We start from the raw sequence: 20,850 nt of genomic DNA on the forward strand, positions 1-20,850 counted from the left end.
TGCTGGGAATCAAACCTGGGTCCTCTGCAAGAGCAGTCAGTGCTCTTAACCGCTGAGCCATCTCTCCAGCCCATTTCCTACATTTTAAATGCTACTAATGCTTAGATGTTTGCACATGTATCTTTAATCTCTATGTATCTGATTATTACTAGTCACAGTCGGTTATGCTCGGACACTTAGTACCTGAGTATGGATATAGAGTCATCAGGTCGATTTCACTGGTAATGTTTATCACCTCTACTATTTAACATGAAGTAAATTTTTATGCTTCTTCCTCAAATATGTCTTTTTTAAAAATTATTTGATTTTGTGTGTGTATATCATACAGAATATCCCACACAATCTTATTCATCTATATACCCACTTCCCAAATGGCACCCTCCCATAGCCTCCCCCCCCACACACACACTGGAGCCCATATACTCTGTCATTCCTGTTATTGTCCACTGTGTTGTCAGCACCCCAGGCATTCCCCAGTGCTTGTCCGTCTGCTGAATCTAGTCAGCCTAACTAGAGATCCTTGTTTTAGGAAGATGAGCTGTTCCTCATCTAGCAGCAATCAGTTGTCAATATTCCTTTAGATAAGATTGGGGTCTGCTGTTCATTTTCCCAGTTCTATGCTGGGTTACAGTCTGGGACTCTTTTGGGTTACCCTGGCCAATAACTCAAAGGAAGGTATCTCCTGTCTGGCATTGTTTCTTGTTATGTAGCCTTTAGCTATACATATGGACTCTTAAAAAATTATATTGACCCCATTAATCTTTGGTTATAGTTTCCATTTGGGTGTTTAAGACCCTACAATTGGCCCAGATAAACCAATTTATTTTTACTCTTAAGGTCTTTTGAGGATCTGTTCCTCAGGGGTCACATGGGCTTGGGAGGAGCCCCTGGCTCCTTTCTTTTACCAGTGCTGTCAATGTAAAGATAAGTCAAAGGTCCTGCTCAACCATGGCTGGCTTCGCTTGGAAGCATGGAGGAAATATTTCCTCTGTGTTGATCCTCCTCTTTATAGACTGGACACTGGTTCATGTCCATCTGGTGGGGTCTCCATGGCCTCCTTGATCAAGAGGAGAGGTGGCCCACCAGTTACAGGACATTTTGAGAGATGTTCATAGTCCCCTGGATCTTAGTCAACCTAGGAGGGAAAGGAGCAAAAACTGTCCTTTATGAGGCCAAATTAGTTTAGGCCTCAAAGTATGGCTGTTAAACATCTAAGAAGGTTAGTTCCACCAATCTGGTACTTTGAGTTACTATCTGTCATGTAGACAAACCTTGGGAAAAGACCAAACATTGTCAGATAAACCTTGCCTAGACATATGATATTCCTTGATTTAGTTGTATGTATAATTTTTCAGTAGGTTGTTGAGGTAACATGGTTCCCTCTGGTTTTTTTAAACTAGCTAGGCATTATTTATCTCACATTGTCTATTCCCTCCATCATGTTTTCTCCACTTAAGGTGCCCCCATTTTCCCCCTTTCTCCCTTAATAATACCCTTTTCCTATGGTCTTACCTCTCTTGAGCTCCTTCTTTCCTTTATCCCCTAGGTTCCTTGTATACCCTAACACCTAACCCCTAACGTTCTTAAGCCTTGCCAGATCTCCAGTTGCTCTCTTGCTTCCTGTGCCTGTGTGATGACGTGAGAGCTTAGCTTCTGCTGCTCCCGCTCCAGCCACCTCCAGCCACCTTAACTCCCTACCATGATGGACTGTAATTCCCCTGGAACCCTAAGCTCAAATAAACTCTTCCTTCTATAAATTGCTTCAGTCAGTGTTTCTATCACAGCAACAGAAAAGTGACTAATATAGTAATTGGTACCAGAGAGTGGGCTGTTGACTGTGAAGAACCTGACCATGTGGAGTTTTGAAGAAATGAGCAAGACTTTGGAAGACTGGGCTAGAAAAGCAGCTGCCTGCTGTAAGTGGAGCTTAACAGGCCATTCTAGTAGGTGCCTGGAAGGAAGCAGTGTTGAGAACAATGTAGTTTCAAAGGGAAATAAGGACTTAAGCAGTGCTTGGGATATTTTGGCAGAGTCTGGCTGGAGTCTGCCTTAAACCAAAAAGCTTGCCTGAGGCTAAATTGAAAAGTAATGGACTAATTTCTTTGGCAGAAGAAATTTCAAGACAGCCTAATGTACAAATGGTGATATGGCTATTAATGGTGAATATTCTGCAGATCTACAGTGAAAGAGAGGAAATGGGGCAGAAAGAAATACAATTTGGATTGAAAAAGAGCACTAAGAAGATAAATGTTGGAGGCCTGGCATGTGATGAAGAGCCCATTGATAAGGAGATTAAAGTGATTAAGGAGATCAAAGTGATTAAGAAGGGGCCTAGAGATTAGGTCTTAAACAATGGAGAGAATGCCTCCAGGGCAAGACACACCCAGTTAAGCCTCCAACTTGTGAAATCAAAATGCTGCAGTGCAGGGACCACTGCAGAGAAAGCTTCTAAAATGAATAAAGCAGGGTGGAGTCCATCCCAAACTTGCAGTCAAACTTGGCAGTGTCATTCACTTGGTTCTGGCTTTGGAGGCATGAAAGATGCAAGAGTGAAGGGGTCATCAGTTCTTCCTTGGAGGCTTCAGAGAGCCTCAGAGGCCAGGCAGCATGCCGCAGGGGTTCTCCTGCATAGAGAAGGCCCTGATGGGCCATTGTGTGAAGCTATGAAGGTGAAGCCTGGTTGGCAATGGAAACCACAAGAAGTTCCTGATGCTAGAGTTGTGAGGCACCTGCCAAGAAGATCTGCATAGAGGAGTGGCACCAGCACAAGAGAGAGATCTGCACACAGGGAGTGGTACCAGCACAAGAGAGAGATCTGCATACAGGGAGTGGTACCAGCACAAGAGAGAGATGTGTGTTGCACGCAGCAAAGCTAGAGAGGCTGAGCCATCTCAGCCCTTTGGAAGTAAAGTCCCAGAAGTTGGACATGGAGCTACTGGATTTGGTGTTTGCCCCGCTGGTTTTCTGTCTTGTTTTGGTCTGGTATTTCCTTACTATGCTTCTATTCCTCCCTTTTGGAATGGTAATGCATATTCAGTTCCACTGTATGTTGGGAGCATGTAATTTGTCTTTTGGTTTTTCGTTTTTTTTTTTTTTTTTTTTTTTTCTTTTTGAGAAAGGGTCTCCCTGCAGCCCCAGCTGTCCTGGAATTCACTATGTCAACCAGGCAGGCCTTGAACTCACAGAGATCTGCCTGCCTCTGCCTCCTGAGTGCTGGGATTAAAGGCGTGAGCCACCACGCCCGGCCTGTCTTTTGATTTTATAGAGGTTTGCAGTTAAGATATTTACCTGAGTCTCAGAATAGACTTTGGATTGTTGACCTTTGAATAGTAGTGAGATTGATAATGACTATGGGGACTTTTAAAGTCAGACTAAATGCATTTTGCATTTTATATGGTCATTAGCCTATGGGGGCCAGGGGGTGGAATGTGGTGGTTTGAATGGAAATGTCCCCCATAGGCTCCAACTGTATGGACATTCTGTCCCCAGATGATGGTGCTGTTTTGGGAGGTTTTAGAAGGTGTGGCCATGCTGGAGGAAGCACGTCACTGGGGTGGGCTTACATAGTTCTTAAGCCTTGCCGGATCTCCAGTCGCTCTCTTGCTTCCTGTGCCTGCGTGATGATGTGAGAGCTTAAGCTTCTGTGGCTCCTGCTCCAGCCACCTCCACTCCTACCATGATGGACTATAATTCCCCCAGAACCCTAAGCTCAAATAAACTCTTCCTTCTATAAATTGCTTCGGTCAATGTTTCTATCACAGCAACAGAAAAATGACTAATACACTCTTCCACTATGGTTTCCCCATTTAAGGTGCCTCCGTTTTTCCCATTTCTCCCTTAATAATACCCTTCACCTATGGTCCCACCTCTTGAGCTCCTTCTTTCCTTTTATCCCTTAGGTTTCTTGTATAACCTTCCCTCCCTCCTCCTCTTAAAAAAACCCCATTTTTATCCATATCTCCCTTGTTAACACCTGTTTTCTACTGTTCTTATCTTTCAGGATCTTAAAGGGTAAACAGACTCTTTGCACCTTTGACCCAAATCCTGGGTGATGGAAGAGGATAGAAGGGGTTTAACAGAGGCTACTCTCTTTTGATAAGCCCTGGGCTCTCTCTCTCCGCCGCCCCCCCGCCCAGTGGTTAAGTCAGTGCTCAGTGGTTAAGAGCACTGACTGCTCTTGCAGAGGACCTGGGTTCAATTCCCAGCATCCACATGGGGGGCTACGAACTGTCCTTAACTCCAGTTCTGACCTCTGCAGCATTGCATGACATAGGTGCACTCACATACATGCAGGCAATACACTCATACACATAAAAATAATAAAATATTAAGATAAAATTTTTCCCACCTTCTGCATCCCTGAAGCCCCCTATAAAAGACCCCCAGCCAACAACCTGTGGAGGGACAGCTTCTCTATCCCGAAGGGAACTGTCCTGTGTGCTTTTTCCTCTGCTAATAAACTATCCCGCCATAGTTCTTGTCTGTGACTCCATTCACCTATCCCAGTTTTACCTATCATATGGTGCCAAACCCGGGAAGAGGAATGACTGGGTTATTTATGACCCAGTTCCCTCTTACCGAACCATGCTGCTGACCATGCACTCCTGCTTGCCTATGCCAGCTCCCACCACTCACCGCATCAGGCTGAGATTAAGTCCATCTGCTTTCCTCGCCCTCTGACAGAGTTTGGGTAAGTGCTCTCCCGTAAAGCTATGAATCTCAATCTCTCTCTCTCTCTCTCTCTCTCTCTCTCTCTCTCTCCCCTTCCCCCTCTTACTGCCTTTTTCTTTATGGCCACTGATTCTTTCCCTGCCACCGTGGATCGTATTTTGCCTTGCTTTACCCTTTTGAAAGGGTTTTTGTTGTTGTTGGGGTTGTTTTGGTTTGGGGTTTTTTTGAGACAGGGTCTCCCTATAGCCTCAGCTGGCCTGGAACTCACTATCTAGACCAGGCTGGCCTCAAACTCAGAGATCTGCCTGCCTCTTGAGTGCTGGGACTAAAGGCGTCATCACACCCAGCTTTCTTTTTTTCCTATGATAAACATACCTAATATAAAATTTACCTTCTGGCACCAGGTGTGGTGCACACTTGTTGGCTTGGCCTTCACCTTGTTTGAGAACACTCAGTACTTAGTCTGATCCTACCAGGTTGTTCTTACAAGTAGGTAGCTCCCTACCCAGGGGGTGTCACTGGCCTGGCTTCCATGCTCCAGCATAGCAAACACCATGCTTCTACATTTTTGAACATGGTGTCATCAGCCCCCTCCCCACCAAGACGGTCAGCAAAGCTCAGCAGTCAGTGATGTGCCTCTTCCCAGGGGTTTGTCTGGTAAGGTCTGATAACTTTAGAGTTCTCCTTGGAGTTCTCCTAAGAGCTGATGCTAAAACAAGCTCGGGATGGGGGGGTTACCTTGGGGTCCTTACGGACCAAGGACCAAGACTTTCCAGGAGCTGGAGGATTAGGGCCTGCTGATTGGTGTAGAACAGGTCACACAAACAGCTGCAAGGAGGCCAGAAAAGGGCAGCGGGTGTTGATTAGCACTCACCAGAACATGAATGGCCTTGGAGCCCTAGAGGCTGTGGTGAGCATTAAAGTGAAGGGAGCCCCAGGAACCCCTTGGAGGTGAGATGGGGTGGCAGTGACTTTTATTTTTGTCTTTTTTGAGACAGGGTCTCCCTGCAGCCCCAGCTAGCCTGGAACTCACTACATAGACAAGGTTGGCTTTGATCTCACAGAGATCCACCTGCCTTTGCCTCCTAAGTGCTGGGATTAGAGGCATGTACCACCATGCCTGGCCTGAGGAATTTCTTGAACTGATAATGGTCCATACCCTCTCCTGCTTGTCTTCAGCATTACAGAAGCTGGGGAGGTCACTCTGAATTTGAGTATGGTGGCCCTTAAAGGATTGTCCTGTGTCCCCAAGTCAGGTGAAAGGGTCTCTGAGCAGATGTAAATCAAAGGCTGCTACACTTGCAGTGACATCAGAACCACAGCTGTTTGGAACTCAAGTGGAGAATCCAGGAAGGTAAAGACCCTAATGTAGTCACTCATTCCCAGCAACACAAGCCTTGTTCCTGCATCACAGGCCCATCTCATACCTGGGAAGGGAGTTGGCCTGTGAATGGCCCTTTCCTGACCTCAAGGAGCCAACGGGACATTCATGGTGATGGGGGAGAGAACAACGGGTTGTATGGCTCATCACTCAGGTAACTGCCTTCTGGGACAGCAGAACAAAGGTCCAGGTTCAGCAGCTATCTTCCTATGGGGTCATTTCCAAACCCCCAGCCCAGGTCTGAGAGACCTGGGTAGTGGGCTATCCTCCCTCTCCCAGATCCTCTTAGACTTGGCATTGGGCTTGCCTCTGTCCTGGACCTGTTATCTTCCACCCTGTGTTATTCTGACCCTTGCCCAGTTTCCTGTGGTAGAACAGGAAGGCCCTGGAACTTCAAAGAGCAGTGGTTTCCTCAGACTGCCCACTTCCAGCCCAGGCTGGTCCTGCCCACTCTTCTCCAGGAGACTGTATATATGCAAAGCCGAGTTGTTTGGTGGCCCTTGGGCCTGGCACACCTTACACAAATGCACATGTCAGCACAGGGCAAGGGCTGTAGGAATGCCTCTGATCATTGACCTGAGGAAATGGAGAAAGAAGCTGGATGGTAGCCCTGGGTGGACAGATGAGGGCAGGTCACAGGCATGGGTGCTGAACAAGGGTAGAGTAGTGGGGTGGAAGAGAAGAGGGATATGGGACCAAGAATCCTCAGAGCTCAAGGTAAATACTGGTCCCATGCACTTCACCCCTGCACAACACCCTCACCCCTGCAGATCCTTTAGGACACACCCACTTTGCCAAGCTACCCCCACTCTTCTAGGCCAACATCTGAGCCACCCTACCCCAGGGAATCAGGAGTGTTTCCCCTGTTCTGCTGGTCCTGCCAAAGTACATTGGGGGATGCAGATGGGGATCAGGATTAAGGCCAGGCGGCCAAGTCAACAACAAAAAGCATCTTAAGGTCAGAAAGAACATATGGAAGAACTTGGCAAGAGGGGTGGGACTCACACCCACACCCAAACTCCTTATGAGGAGACTTTCAATGCCAGGCTAGTCACACTGGATCACACTCGGTGTCCTGCCTCCCCCGTGAGTCTCTTTCTCTCCTGCCTGGCAGAAAGTGAAAAAAGAAGGCAGAAAACCAGGTCCCAGCCCTGGTGTGGCCTCATCAGAATCCTCATGCCTTCTGTTCAGGGGCTCTTTCCAGTTCTACTTGAGGCTCCAGTCCTTTGTGTGGGAGCCTGAGAAGCACCTAGTCTAGGACTGGCTCTAAAAATGAAAGGGGGCAAAGGGCCCCCTGTTGTAACTGGTCATCTGCCAGAAGCTTGGGGAGCTGCAACATGTCTACCTGAATAGAGGGCTTGGACTGCAGAGGTTGAAAATTAGAAGCTGCTAGTTGGTAGGTCAGTAAGCAGTGCTCTCAGGCTGAAAGGTCCTTAGACCCAGCTCCTCTAGGTCCTTCTCACTAAGCCCCTCTGGGCCTGGACCTTGCACTTAACTCTAATATGAAGATCTTAGCAGGAGGCTCTGCCATTCCCAGCTCACTTTGACAGATAACTGCTCAACCACACCAGACCCTCACACCCTCAAGAGGTGCTATGGAAGTGGCCTTGCTGCTTGTCAAGCAGATTCCAGGCTAGAGGCATCATGCTTTCTCATCCCCATGTGGGTCCTAGGAGCTGGTCTTCACCACTGTCCCCCCACCACAGGGAGTTTCAAGAAGCAATGGGAGTAGGAGTCCCAGGGTGACCCAAGGATCTGCAAGAACAACCAGGGTAGAGATTGGAAGCCTGCCTAGAAGCTACACTAGGAACTTAGGAAGAGGCAGCTCCCAGAGGAAGCTAGGCCTGCACAAGGAGCAGTGCTTACGGGATTAACAACCCACTGAATAAAGATGCTTTATTGTGCAAATCTCACGAAGGTCCCAGGGTGAAGGCCACAGCCCCAATCTGTCCAAGGTTCTAGGCCTGCTCTTTGGTCCTCACACTGGCCTTTTCTAAAAAGCCAGGTCTCTTGTGGAGTGTACAGTATCCATGAGTGTGTTGGTCAGTAGGGAAGCCACCCTGGGCCAAAGGACCTGACAGGCACTGTGACAGCCTCCAGGTAGGGACAAGTGAGATGGAGTAAGTCTCATATGCCCAGGCTCAAGGGCCACACTGGTCCACACAGTCCTCTCCACTGTGGAATACACGATAGATGCTGGTGGGAGGGAACATGGCAGTGGCACCAAGCAGAGACCCCATCTGGATAGCCACACCAGCTGCAAGCAATGCCGGCCGTCCCCCACTGTGCAGCATGGAGCTGATCGCCACCTTGACATATGAGAACACGCCTGCACACAGCACCCATGACAGGACCTGAAAGGGTGTATGTGGAGGGTGTTTGCAGCAGCAGACTGAGCATGAAGTTCCCCTGTTCCAGGGCACATCCCATTCCCCTTTCAGTCCCCACCCTACTTACCACAAGGACAACACCTGCAGAGGTGCCCACCAGAGGAGGACAGGGGCTTAGGACTGCCAGTGTCATCAGGTAGGCTCCAAAGAGCATGCCCAGCAGAGAGAGACCATACAGCCCTGCCAGGGACCTGCCAGGAATTGGCTGAGACTCAGGACTGGCTGTGCAAGGATCTGGCCCCTACCTCAAGTTCCTCCCCCCAAAAGTGTGGGGCCCATGTGCACCTGCATAGCACAGCCATGGCCAGGAAGCAGGCAAGGGGGTTGGCAGAACTGCCCAGTACCACAGCCAAGTGGTAGGCCAGGCGCCCATAGGGCAGGCAGGAAAAGCTCTGCACAGCAGGCAGCACACCGTTGGTCAGTGCATTGGTGACAGCCAGCAGCCCCAGTAGGCAGGCACTTCGGGCAGAAAACAGCTTATGGGCCTTAGGGTCTGGACTGGGAGTGGTGCCTGCCACTTGGCTGGATGGCTCCTGTAATGGCAAGGCCTCTTCCTCTTCCTCCTCTGTTCCTGGTGTTCCCACCTGTTGAGCTGAGCCCTCTGTGGGTACGGATGCTGGTGATGGCAGTAGAAACAAGAGACCTTGAAAGGCAGCAGCTGAAGTGCCCAGAAGGGCAGTCAGTGCCCAGAAGAAAGTACTGGCAGAAAAGCGCTCAGGGAAATTGACCGGGGACACCTTGATGGGAGGCCCAGTGGTGTCATTAGTGCCATTGACAGACTCAGGCAGGCACTCAAGGCGGCCCACCCCCTGTGCCAGGGCCAGTACACAGGGCAGCAAGGCACTTAGGCCCTGACCCAGGAAGAAAGATCGTAAAAAGTGAGGTGGCAGGTGGCTCAGGAAGGGCAAAAAAGTGACATTAGAGGCACAGCAGGCCAGTGCCAGTACAAATGTCAGGGTTAGGAAGACCACGGAGTGGGGCTGTCCTACCACAAGGACCTCACGGTGCCACAGAGGGGCCAACAGGGCTGTGCCCACTATGCTCAGGCCCTGTACCACCCGGATGGGGATCCTCTCGTCATTGCCACGGGCCAGCCGCCTCCACAGGGTCACCACCAGCAGACCCAGGTTCCCCAGCGCCACAAGCACAGAGAGGTAGGAAGGGAGGCTCCAACCTGCAGGAGGCGGGGAGGTGGGAAGCGAGTAAGTGCCCAAGGCTGAGGAAGAAGGCGGCTGCAGCCCACCTCCGTCCACTTCCCCTCACTCACCCTCGTGCAGCACTTTCACCACCACCGGCAGCTCCACCCAGATCCCGTTGACCGCAGCCCAGGAGCCCATGCCGAAGAGGGCCATCAGTAGATGGGTCAGCACCAGTCGGCCCAGCGGAGGTGCTGCCATTAGGTCAAGGGGGACCCTCCAGGGCAAGGCGAAGGTAACTGCTCTCTCTTTCCCCACCTAGTTCCTAAGCTTCTCTAGCTCTTCTGGGAGCCAGACCTCTTCGAGCTGGGGGGAGACAAACAGGCGTGTAGAACAGAGCCGGGGCATGAGGTGGACAGACTGCAAGAATAAGACACATGGGGGGACGCGGCAGGTGGATCAGGAGCTGTACGTACCAAAAAGCCCACGCCGGGACCCCACACAGCAAGGCCAGCAAGCGGAGGAGCAAGAATCCGGCCCAAAGCTTGGCTCCAGGGGAGAGGACCAGCGCAGGAGCTGACTCCGCGGCTGGCGGAGGACCAGCGCTGGCAAACCACCCCAGGCTACCGCGAACTTCGGGCTGCGGGCACTTAAGGGGCGAGGCCTGTGGGAGTGGCTGGATCTGAAGGCGTGGGCGTGGCTAGCTGACCACCCAGGGCTCCGGCGCCAAGCCTTGGCGTCAGGGGCGTGGGCCCCGCGCTGCCCGCCCAGCGACCCGCCTTCTAGTACAGAGAGTGGGCCGCCTGGCTCGGAACACCGCCCGATCCCGGCCGCAAGGCTGGATGTATGAGGACGCTCAAGAACCCGCAGGACTCGCTGTCCCGTCGCGGAAGTCCCACCCCGGAAGACGAGTGGAGTGGCAGGCGTGTTGCCGGAGGCCCCGCCCCTTCCTATCTGCGGGTCTGGCTTCCGCTCCTGGGGGCGGTGCGCCGCTATGGCAGCTGCTTCCGCCGCCCGCCGATCCCGGCGCCGAGCCCGAGGCTCCACGCGAGCTCGCATGCGGGCCCGCTCGGCCGAGAACTGGTGGTGGGACCGGCTGGCTCCCCGCGGCTCTGGGTTCCACCTGCTGCAGGCTGACAGCATGCTGCTCGTGCTGCCGGGCCTGGAGCCCACGCGTGCCCGTGCTCACAGGCGCATCGCCCGCCGTGCTGCTCGTCCATCAGCTCGCACCACAGCGGCCGCCAAGCCTAGGACCAGACCCCGGCCTGAGCCGTCTGAACAGGGCCCCGACTCGGGCTGGGGAGACCGCATTCCCTTAGAAGTCTTAGTGCATATTTTCGGGTTGCTGGTGGCGGCCGATGGGCCCATGCCGTTCCTAGGCAGGTACCGTACAGCTCCTGGCCGGACGGGGACGAGCCCACTGAAAGAGGTCGCGCAGCAGGGCAGTGGGCAGAGCATCTCAGTGGGCGAACACGAGTGCTCCAGCACCTAGCCAGGAGCACTCCACTTGGAGGCCCAGGAGTCCGGCTTTGAGCGCGGGTGTCCGCTGCAAGTTGCCAGGGCACATGTCGTGTGCGGTTCTTAAGAAACCCCACTGTAGGCATCGCCCACGAAAGGCCACGCACTCAGCGAACTGTTCTTTTCGTCCAGGGCTGCGCGCGTTTGCCGCCGCTGGCATGAGGCCACCTCCCACCCTGCGCTCTGGCATACTGTGACCCTGTTGCCCCAACTCGTTGGTCGTTCTGCCAAGGGCAACCTTAAGGCAGAGAAGAAGCTCCTTGGTTCCCTGGAATGGCTCATGCCCAATCGGTGAGGGTCACCTGCCACCTGCGTCACTCCTGGGTGGGGAGGACGCTGTTCATAGGGGCACTTGCGAATGTTAGTGTAACTGGGACTTGCTGTTGCCCAGGTTCTCACAGCTCCAGAGGCTGACCCTCATCCATTGGAAGTCTCAGGTACACCCTGTGTTGAAGGTGAGAATTTGAGGCTGCACACCAGCTGTGATACTGGGTTGTCCACTCCAAGGGTGTGGACTGGTTACTGCCCCATAGAAACCCTGCCTGCCCCGTTCTTTCTTGCTGGCACCGTAGGTAGGGAGGTGCTGGAGGAAGGGGCACCCAGGTAGGCCTGGCATGGATAGAAGACAGTCATAGCTGGGGCCATAGAGTGGGCTTGGCATGGCCACCATGCCAAGTGTCCCTGTGGGCCTTCACCTGCCCTCTCCTAACCCCAGGTGGTCTGTCTCTCTCTTGCCACAGCTGGTTAGCGAGTCCTGTTCTCAACTCACCTTCCTCAAGCTTTCAGACTGCCACAATGTGACTGCTGACACTCTGGTCATGTTAGCCAAAGCATGCTGCCAGCTCCACAGCCTAGACCTACAACATTCCATGGTGAGCCTTGTGTCTCAAGAGGCCCTGAAGAAGCCTAGGCCCAAGTGACATGACAGGCACCCCTGTGCTGGGTCCCCAGGTGGAGTCCACAGCTGTGGTGAGCTTTTTGGAGGAGGCAGGTCCCCGAATGCGCAAGCTGTGGCTGACCTACAGTTCCCAGACAACAGCCATCTTGGGTGCACTGCTGGTAGGTTAGTGATGGGCAGGAGTGGAACCAAATGTGAGTGGGGACTGCCAGGCTTTGACCCAGTGTGTTTCCCCACCATCACAGGGCAGCTGCTGCCCCCAGCTCCAAGTCCTGGAGGTGAGCACTGGCATGAACTGCAACAACACTCCCTTGCAGCTGCCTGTGGAGGCTCTACAAAAAGGTTGCCCCCGACTGCAGGTATCTATGCCCTGTCTTCTCCTACCTGCCACCTATCTCCCTATCTGCAACCTTTCCCTCCCTTCCGGCCCCTAGGTGCTACGGCTGCTGAATCTGATGTGGCTTCCTAAGCCTTGTGGACGAGGGGTGCCCCAGGGACCAGGCTTTCCCAGCCTTGAGGAGCTCTGCCTGGCTGGCTCCACCTGCAACTTTGTGAGCAATGAGGTCCTGGGCCGCTTGCTCCATTGCTCCCCCAACCTGCGCCTGCTGGATCTTCGTGGCTGTGCCCGGATCACGCCTGCTGGCTTGTGTGATTTACCTTGTCAGGGTCAGCTGGCCCTGGGTGGTGGCTGGGCAGGTGGGATGTGAGACACTGCCTGCCTACTATTCACACCCAGTACTTCCTTCTCAGACCTGGAACAACTGTACCTGGGCCTGTATGGCATGTCTGATCAACTGACTCTAGCTAAGGAGGGCAGCCCCCTGTTGACCCAGAAGTGGTATCACACCCTGCGGGAACTGGACTTCAGTGGCCAAGGCTTCAGTGAAAAAGACCTGGAGCAGGCCCTAGCTGTTTTCTCAGGCACTCCTGGGGGTTTACACCCAGTCTTGTGCTCTCTCAACCTCAGGGGTACCCGAGTTACACCAAATACAGTCAGGTCAGTGTTTCTTTCCCTAGTCCTTTAATCTAGTACTGTTTGCTGCCATGTTTGGGCCAAGAGGTTGTGTGTTTCCTTGCTCAACACTTCCAGGGTCCAAGAGGGGTATAGGCACTGATCAGACCCCCACTTGGGAATACCAAGAGTACTAGGCTTGGGCCTGGATGGCTGTAGGTGTCAGGCATAGTATAAAGTGTAACAGACAGGACTCCCTGGCCAGCAACTCAGTTCACATGACCTACTTGTTCCACAGCTCTCTGATTAGCAGCTGCCCAGGACTGCTGTATCTCAACCTGGAGTCCTGCCGTTGCCTTCCCAGAGGTCTGAAGCGAGCCTACCGAGGCCTGGAGGAAGTCCAGTGGTGTCTAGAGCAGCTGCTCACTAGTCCACTCTCCCTCAGCTAGTCTGCCTGACCCAGGCCCCTACTCCCCTTGCCCTACCCCTTTTTTCACTTTGTGATGTTTGAGCTTTGTATTCTGATAAAATATTTTTAGGAGCTCTTTATGGTCCTTTTTTGTTTATTTTGGTCTTTATTTGTACTGGAATTCACTGTGTAGCTCAGGCTGACCTCAAACTCATGGCGATCCTGCTTTAGCCTCTCAAGTGCTAGAATTAAAAGAACCAACAGTCCAGGCTTCTGTGTAGTCCTTGGACTAAGTCCTTGGGTTAAGAACAGGGGTTATACCTAATGTAGCTGGCTACAGCAACCTATGGCTTCCTATCACACCCTATCTTTGCTCACTGCAGGGTTTGAAGCTGGGGCTGCATGTATCCCATCTGTGAGAAACCAGAGTCCCTGAGGGGACAGCCTTTTTGGCAGCATAGGCTTGGGCTATCTAGCCCTGAGGACAACCAGTTTGCCTTCCACGAGGTGGAGACTGACCAGGAAGTGCATGCCCACAAAAAAAGGTGTGGTCAACAGAACAGCCTCTTCTAGAACCTTGTGCCCTGAACTTCTAGAACCTAGGCAGTGCAGCCTGGATTGTCCAGCCTGCTTCCCTGTCCTGCTGTTGTCTGGAAGTTCTTGCTCCTTTCTAGACTGCAACCCTGGATACTTGGTTATCTCATGTGCGAGCCCTATAGATAGGCACTGGGTGGTGGCAGTGGGCAAGCTGTATGCTGATTACTTCTACCTAAATAGGTCCCCAAGGACCAGTCCAGTGGTCTGTCCACAACCTTCGTTATCAGGCGCTTCCAGCTCTGGGCCCTAGGATTCTTCTACACCGAGCGCCACTTGGCCAAACGCCTCAAGAACAACAGCTTTTACCCCTTCAAGCAGCAGCAGCCAGACGGTGGGCAGGGGACTAGGCACAGCCAGGTTCCCAGGAGTGGAGAGCTGGGCTGAAGCCTGGATGGGTTAGGGCAGGCAGGTACACTTGTGGGTATAGATACTGTAGTATTATGGAGAACCTCCATTGGGTGGGCCCTTCCTCCTAAAGCCCTGGCATTATCCCCTGGCTGTGGGAAGCTCCCACCTGTCCTTATGTGTCGGGTCATGCTGCCTTCAGTCTTTGTGCTTGAGTACTACCTGGACACGCTCTGGAAGGGGACGGTGCTCTTCATTGTCTGCCTTCTCCTGGTCTCCTGTGATGTCCTGAAAAAGGTCAGAGTTCCTGCGCCCCACCCCACAACGCTCTTCTCACAAGGGCCACATGGGAACCTCCTACTGGAACTCACCTCCCCAATATGTTGTCCCTGGTGCCCACAGGTGCAGAAGCAGGAGACTTGGTGTTTCCCTGCCTATGGCATGGGTATAGGCCTGTGGCTCATGATCTCCTCATTGCCCCGGCGGCGCCTGGTACTGAACCATACACTTGGCATTTACCACTTCTCCATCTGTGGCCGTACTGTATGTCAGGGACCAATGCACCTGGTCTACGTGCGCCTGGCGCTTAGCTCTGATGGTGACGCCTAGGATAGAGGGGAGGGGAGGGGAGGGAGAGGGACTTGGCTCCAGGGCCCAACCATCCATCTGGATGCCCCCACCTGGAATGCCCATCCCTACTGTCCCACAGGGAGGGAGGCTCCAGGAGGTTAGGCTCCTAGCTCAGTTGCTCACCTATTGGCAGCCTATGGAAGGTGCTTCTTCCAGCTGGTCCTTTGTGGCCACAAGCTGGAGCCACTGGTGCTGGTGCAGCTGTCAGAGCACTATGAGGTGGGTCCTGCCCCAGATCATCCCTTTCCTCCAGACAAAAATGATACCAACTACTGCTTGGGGTCCTTAGATGGGGCTGTTTTGTACTTAGAGGTAATCATAGCCCAGTCAGTCCCTGTGCCATGGCCTCTACTCTGCTAGGGTGGCAGGAGCACCGTGGTTCTGGGCAGGGGAGGGGGAATGGACACCTAAAGGGCATGCTGGAGGGACCTGCCTTGTCCTGGGAGACCTGACTGCCACCCACTTCCATAGCAAATGGAATTCCTGGGCCGGCACATTGCCAGGAAACTCAACATCAACTACTTTGACTACCTGGCCTCTTCCTACCGGCATGTGATCCGGCATTGGCCAGTAGGGGCCACCTTTAACCCTGGCATCGTGCAGCGCAAGAAACGCACCTACACCAAGCTGAGTCTCTCTAACCTGGATGTGTAACCCCGGGCCCTGCACCCCATCCTCATTTCCCCTGTGCTCTCCTACCCCCAGCCTGGGGGATCTGCCAGCCAGCCTGGCTTTCCATCTACTGGCTTTCCTCTTATTAAAGCTGCCTCAGTTTCCAGCCAGGTGTTTTGTTTGACGGGCTTCCTTCCAGGACCTTCCCCTAGCACACCTTCCAGGGCCTGAGAAGCCCATCTTCTCTAAATCCCAGAGTTTGGGTTCGAAGAAGAAAGGAGAATATCATGTATCCAGGCCACTGAGTGGCTAAACTCATCACCTGCAGGCTTATGACTTCCTGTCCCCTTTGGCTGCAGTGCTGTATTGGTGCTAACCAAAGAGTAAAGTCTAGGAATCAGAATCTGATTGGTTTGCATCTGCCCCTAGTCCATCCAGACTGCAGTGAGATGGGGCAGAGCCAGAAGACATTCCCTAGGCCTCCTGTATATCCAGGACTAGACACCCCAACTTTATGTGTCTCTACACCTCCCAGAGAGGGCTTCCAGTGCCCTCAACCAGGATGCAAGGCCCATTATGGCACACACTGTGTTCCTGCAGAACTCCCTTGTCCAACAGAGGACCCTAGCTCCCACACTGGCACCTGAGGCCTCCTGGTTCTGGTGCTGCCACAGAAGCAGAGGATCACTGTCTGCCTGGCTTTCTGGTCAACATTTTGGCATGTGTCCCTTGTATTACATACCTATAATCCTATCCTTTAGGAGGTTGGAAACAGGAAGAGTTCAAAGTCATCCTCTGCAACATAGTGAGTTCAAACCAACCTGGACTACTTGAGATTCTATCTCAAACAACAGTCACTGACGGGTTAGGCACAGAACACACCTGGCCAGCTAGGGCTACAGGGAGACTCTAAAAATAAATTAATAGAAGAGTAGGAAGGCAGTCGGGGTTACATAGTCAAATTTTATCTTTAAAAAAAGTTATTAAGGGATCTAGGGTGTAGGTTGTAGCTTGCCAGTGGAATGCTTGCATGGCATGCGCAAAGCCTAGGGGGGTCAATCAATCCCCAGGCCGAGAGAGAGAGAGAGAAAGAGAGAGAGAGAGAGAGAGAGAGAGAGAGAGTAGTTTCGCAGACTGCCTGGACATCGTCACATATGGGAAACATGAGAGCCCTGCTGAGGAGGAACAGTTTATAAGAACAGTAGCTGGCAAAGAGAGGCGGGGAGGGAGAAATGAAGGCAGGAAAGGTCCTTGGGAAGCTCCACATTGTTAGTCCTTGTAATGGGAAATAGCTGAAAAGTAGTTGAGAGGTTCTGTGATCCAGAAAGGACTGGGGGAGGACCAAGGTTGTAGGAGTTGCAAGAGGATTCAGCTGAGGTCATAGGCGAAAGGATTTACTGGCTGGATATGGACTGGGAAGCACAGTAACTTCTTGGGGGTCCAAGGTTTCTGGCTTGGACACTAGGGCAGGTGACCAGGATGTCAACAGAGTTCTGAGTTAGGCTAGGCCATAAGAACAAATGGGATGTTGCTGGAAACAATTTTATTCAGTATTCATTAATAATTATTTTACAGAGCTAGGGATCAAAGCTAGACAAGTGCTGTAACACTGAGCAGCATCATGCACTTTCATCCCTGCAGGGTTTTTGCCATTTTATTTTTATTTTATGTGTATGAGTGTAAGTGCATATGTGTAAGTGCACCCATGCTGTGCAATGTACAAAGAGGTCAGAAGAGGGCATTGGATTCCCTGGTTCCTGGGGAATCTGATGCCTTCTTCTGACCTCTGCAGGCATTGCACGACACAGGTGCACTCACATACATGCAGGCAATACACTCATACACATAAAATAAAAATGATCATTTTTTTAAATAATAAAAGTTTAAAACGAGCACATATCAGGGCTAGAGAGATGGCTCAGCAGTTAAGAGCACTGACTGCTCTTACAGAGGACCGGGGTTCAATTCCCAGCACCCACATGGCAGCTACGAACCATCCTTAACTCCAGTTCCAGGGGAATCCGAATCCCTCTTCTGACCTCTTCAGGCATTGCACGACATGGGTGCATTCACATACACGCAGGCAATACACTCATATACATAAAATAAAAATAATAAATAAAATATATTTTCTAAAGAAACACATATTGTGTGGGGCTGTGAAATGACTCAGTGGGCAAAGCACTTGCTGCACAAGCCTGGTAACCTGAGCCCAACCCCCAGAAACCACCTAAAGATGGAAAAAATTCCACAAAGTTGTCCTCTGACCTCCATATGCCTGCTGTGGCATGCACACACCCATACATCATGAACACATACCCAGACATCATGCACACCCACACCCATACATCACGTACACACACACCTATACATCATGCACGCACACACACACACACACACACACACAAATTTTCTTTTAACAAGAGCATACTCCTAGGCCGGGCATGGTGGTCCACGCCTTTAAACCCAGCACTGGAGAGGCAGAGGCAGGCAGATCTCTGTGAGTTCAAGGTCAGCCTGGTCTACAGAGTTCCAGGCCAGCTGGGGCTACAGGGAGACCCTGTTTCAAAAAGATTAAAAAAGAAAAAAGAAAATTCAACTGTAGAAGTGAGGCCAGCAAGCACCAGTGACACTATCATCTCAACAGCAGAGTTCTGCTAGAAAAGAATATGAAATCACACATGTACAGCACACTTCAAGTGGGCAGTCCTTTCCTACAAACTCCCTGTCTGGTTACTCTCTCATTTTGTGGGAAGATTGTTTCATACCTTTTTGCTGTTTTAAACATATTGTTCTACACCTTCAAAATCAATAATCTTCTAGGTGAGTGTGGTATGCAAGCCTGTAATCCCAGCACCTAACAGGTAGAGAAAGGAGGATCATTTTTATATTTTATTTTTATTTTTATGTGTATGAGTATATTGTCTGCATGTGCAAGTGCACCCATGTTGTGCAATGTCCACAGAAGTCAGAAGAGCACAGTCAACTCCTACAACTGGAGTTATGGAGTTAGCCACCATGTGAGTATTGGAATTCAAACTTGGGTCTTCTGCAAGAACAGTTCAGTGCTCTTAACTGCTGAGCCATCTCTCCAGCCCCTCTTCTCCTTTTCTGACCAACCAAGAATGTGATTCCTATAAATATTCTATCACTTGCTTCATAATAAATCTCCATTGGAAAATTCACATTTATACACTTTTTTGTTTTTGTGGGTTTGGGTTTTTTTGTTTGTTGTTTTTTGGTCTTTTTGAGACAAGGTCTCCCTCAGCCCCAGCTGGCCTGGAATACACAATGTAGACTAGGCTAGCTTGATCTCACAGAGATCCACCTGCTTCTGCCTCTGCCTCCAAGTGCTGTGATTAAAGGTGTGCATCCACACCTGGAAATATATTTTTTTAATAAAAATATAAGAATTTTAGGGGGTTGGAGAGATGACTCCGCAGTTAAGATCACTGGCTACTCTTGCAGAAGACCCAGGTTCAGTTCCCAGCATCCAGAGAACAGCTAACTTCTGTTAGTAACTCCAGTTTCAGGGCATCAGCCTCCCTCTTCTGACACTCAAGGGCATTGCATGCACAGAGACCCATCTGCCTCTGCCTCCCAATGGGATTAAAGGCGTATGCTCTTTTTTTTTTTTTTTTTTTTTTTTTTTTTGGTCTTTTTGAGACAGGGTCTTCCTGTAGCCCCAGCTGTCCTGGAACTCATTATGTAGACAAGGCTGGCCTTGAACTCACAGAGATCTGCCTGCCTCTGCCTGGGATTAAATGCGTGTGCCACCACGCTTGGCTAAGTCAGTCCACTTTTTCTTTTAATTTATTATCTTTATTTTATGTGTACGTATGTATTGCCTGCATGCAGGTACATACACCTGTGTTGTGCAATGCCCAAGGAAGACAAGAAGAGGCTGTCGGATCCCCTAGAACTGGAGTTACAGACAATTGTTGCTGCCATGTGGGTGCTGGAATTCAAACCTGGTCTTCTGCAAGAACAACCAGTATTCTTAACTGCTGAGCCATCTCTCCAGCCCTTCATTCCACTTTGGAAGCTCAAAGTGTATGTGTGAGGAAGGCACTAGACAGAGTCTGGGAGGAAAATCTGAAAGGGGAGGAGTAGTCTCTGCAACTCATACACCCAGCACAACACCACCTCTTACAGCTAGAGAAAAAGCCTTGTAACTCACAGGGTAGCAGGCCAAACAGAATGCTTTCTTCAATAGTGAGGAAGACTAACACTAGACTAAACTGTGCTCTGGGAACACCCAACAAAATGTAATGGCGAGATGGAGCTGCCAAAAATAAAAACTATGGCAGACCAGACATTATGTTGGTAAACTTGAAGACAGCAACAGAAATGGTCAATGGCAGGGCTAGGGAAATGGCTCAATCAGTAAAGTGCTTGCCATGCAAGCAGCAGAACCTGAGTTCCAATTTATAGAACCCATATTTTAAAAAAAGGAAGCCTAGCTCTGGGGAGTGGGAGACAGAAGGATCCCTGGAGCTTGCTGGCTGCCTAGTCTTGCTGAATCTGCGAGTTCCAGGTTCAGTGATAAAACCTGTCTCAAAAAAATAAGGTGGAGCAAAAAAAATAAATAAATAAGGTGGAGCATGATTGGAGAAGGTTCCTGATTATATCGGTCTCTATCCAGCACCTGCTTATGAACCAACACACATGTACAACACGAACATGAATATATATGCACATATAATACACACACAAAAATGATCAAAAGAAGAACAGAGCCTGGCATGGTGGTGCATGTCTTCAATCCCAGAGGCATGCAGATCTGAGTTCAAGTCTAGTCTGGCCTACATAGAAAGTTCCAGGCCAACCTGAGCTATAGAATGAGACCCTATCTAAAAAAAAAAAAAAAAAACAAAAAAAAAAACAATGTGGGCAAAGAGATGACTCAGTGGTTAAGAGAAGTGACTGTTCTTGCAGAGGAAACAGGTTCAATTCCCAGCACCCACATGGTGGCTAACAACCATCTGTAACTAGTTCCAGGGACTCTGATGCCTTTTTCTGACCTCCGTGGGCATTGCTCAATATGGGTGCACTTACACACATGCAGAAAGTACATTCATACACATAAAAAATATATAAAATTTTTTTTGTATTTTTGATACAGTGTCTCCCTATAGCCCCAGCTGGCCTGAAACTCACAGAGATTCACCTGCCTCTGCCTCTCAAGTGCTGGGATTAAAGGCATGTGCCACCATGCCTGACCTAATACATAAAATATTTAAAAAGCTGGGCATGGTGACACACACCTTTAATCCCAGCACTCTGGAGGCAGAGGCAGGCGGATCTCTGT

General features: G+C 50.8%; 3 protein-coding genes across 5 annotated transcripts; 2 read left to right on the plus strand and 1 right to left on the minus strand.

The window, feature by feature from the left end:
- Positions 1-7,922: 7,922 nt before the first annotated feature.
- Positions 7,923-10,476, minus strand: Slc52a2 (solute carrier family 52 member 2). Its single transcript, XM_008834427.2, has 5 exons — positions 10,055-10,476; positions 9,710-9,944; positions 8,728-9,616; positions 8,510-8,633; positions 7,923-8,406 (listed from the first exon to the last, which is right to left on the minus strand). The coding sequence occupies exons 2-5, from the start codon at positions 9,837-9,839 to the stop codon at positions 8,194-8,196; spliced, it is 1,356 nt and encodes a 451-aa protein (XP_008832649.1). The 5' UTR covers positions 9,840-9,944; positions 10,055-10,476; the 3' UTR covers positions 7,923-8,193.
- Positions 10,477-10,526: 50 nt separating this feature from the next.
- Positions 10,527-13,492, plus strand: Fbxl6 (F-box and leucine rich repeat protein 6). Of its 3 annotated transcripts, none has more exons than XM_029564194.1 (9): positions 10,527-10,961; positions 11,229-11,387; positions 11,488-11,551; positions 11,837-11,968; positions 12,048-12,155; positions 12,240-12,353; positions 12,429-12,642; positions 12,745-12,991; positions 13,245-13,492. In XM_029564194.1, the coding sequence occupies exons 1-9, from the start codon at positions 10,573-10,575 to the stop codon at positions 13,393-13,395; spliced, it is 1,578 nt and encodes a 525-aa protein (XP_029420054.1). In that variant the 5' UTR covers positions 10,527-10,572; the 3' UTR covers positions 13,396-13,492. The 3 variants fall into 3 exon arrangements, with proteins under 3 accessions (XP_029420054.1, XP_029420055.1, XP_008832650.2); XM_029564195.1 differs by having other exon boundaries at positions 12,240-12,272; positions 12,429-12,660; XM_008834428.3 differs by having other exon boundaries at positions 10,528-10,961; positions 12,429-12,660.
- A 265-nt stretch (positions 13,493-13,757) lies between these two features.
- Positions 13,758-15,581, plus strand: Tmem249 (transmembrane protein 249). Its single transcript, XM_008834536.1, has 6 exons — positions 13,758-13,880; positions 14,133-14,283; positions 14,500-14,594; positions 14,700-14,895; positions 15,061-15,146; positions 15,399-15,581. Exons 1-6 carry the CDS (start codon positions 13,758-13,760, stop codon positions 15,579-15,581), a joined length of 834 nt encoding a protein of 277 aa, XP_008832758.1.
- Positions 15,582-20,850: the final 5,269 nt, after the last annotated feature.

Source organism: Nannospalax galili, unplaced genomic scaffold (genome assembly GCF_000622305.1).
Source record: "Nannospalax galili isolate Female #2095 unplaced genomic scaffold, S.galili_v1.0 scaffold717, whole genome shotgun sequence".
Classification (NCBI taxonomy): Eukaryota; Metazoa; Chordata; class Mammalia; order Rodentia; family Spalacidae; genus Nannospalax; species Nannospalax galili.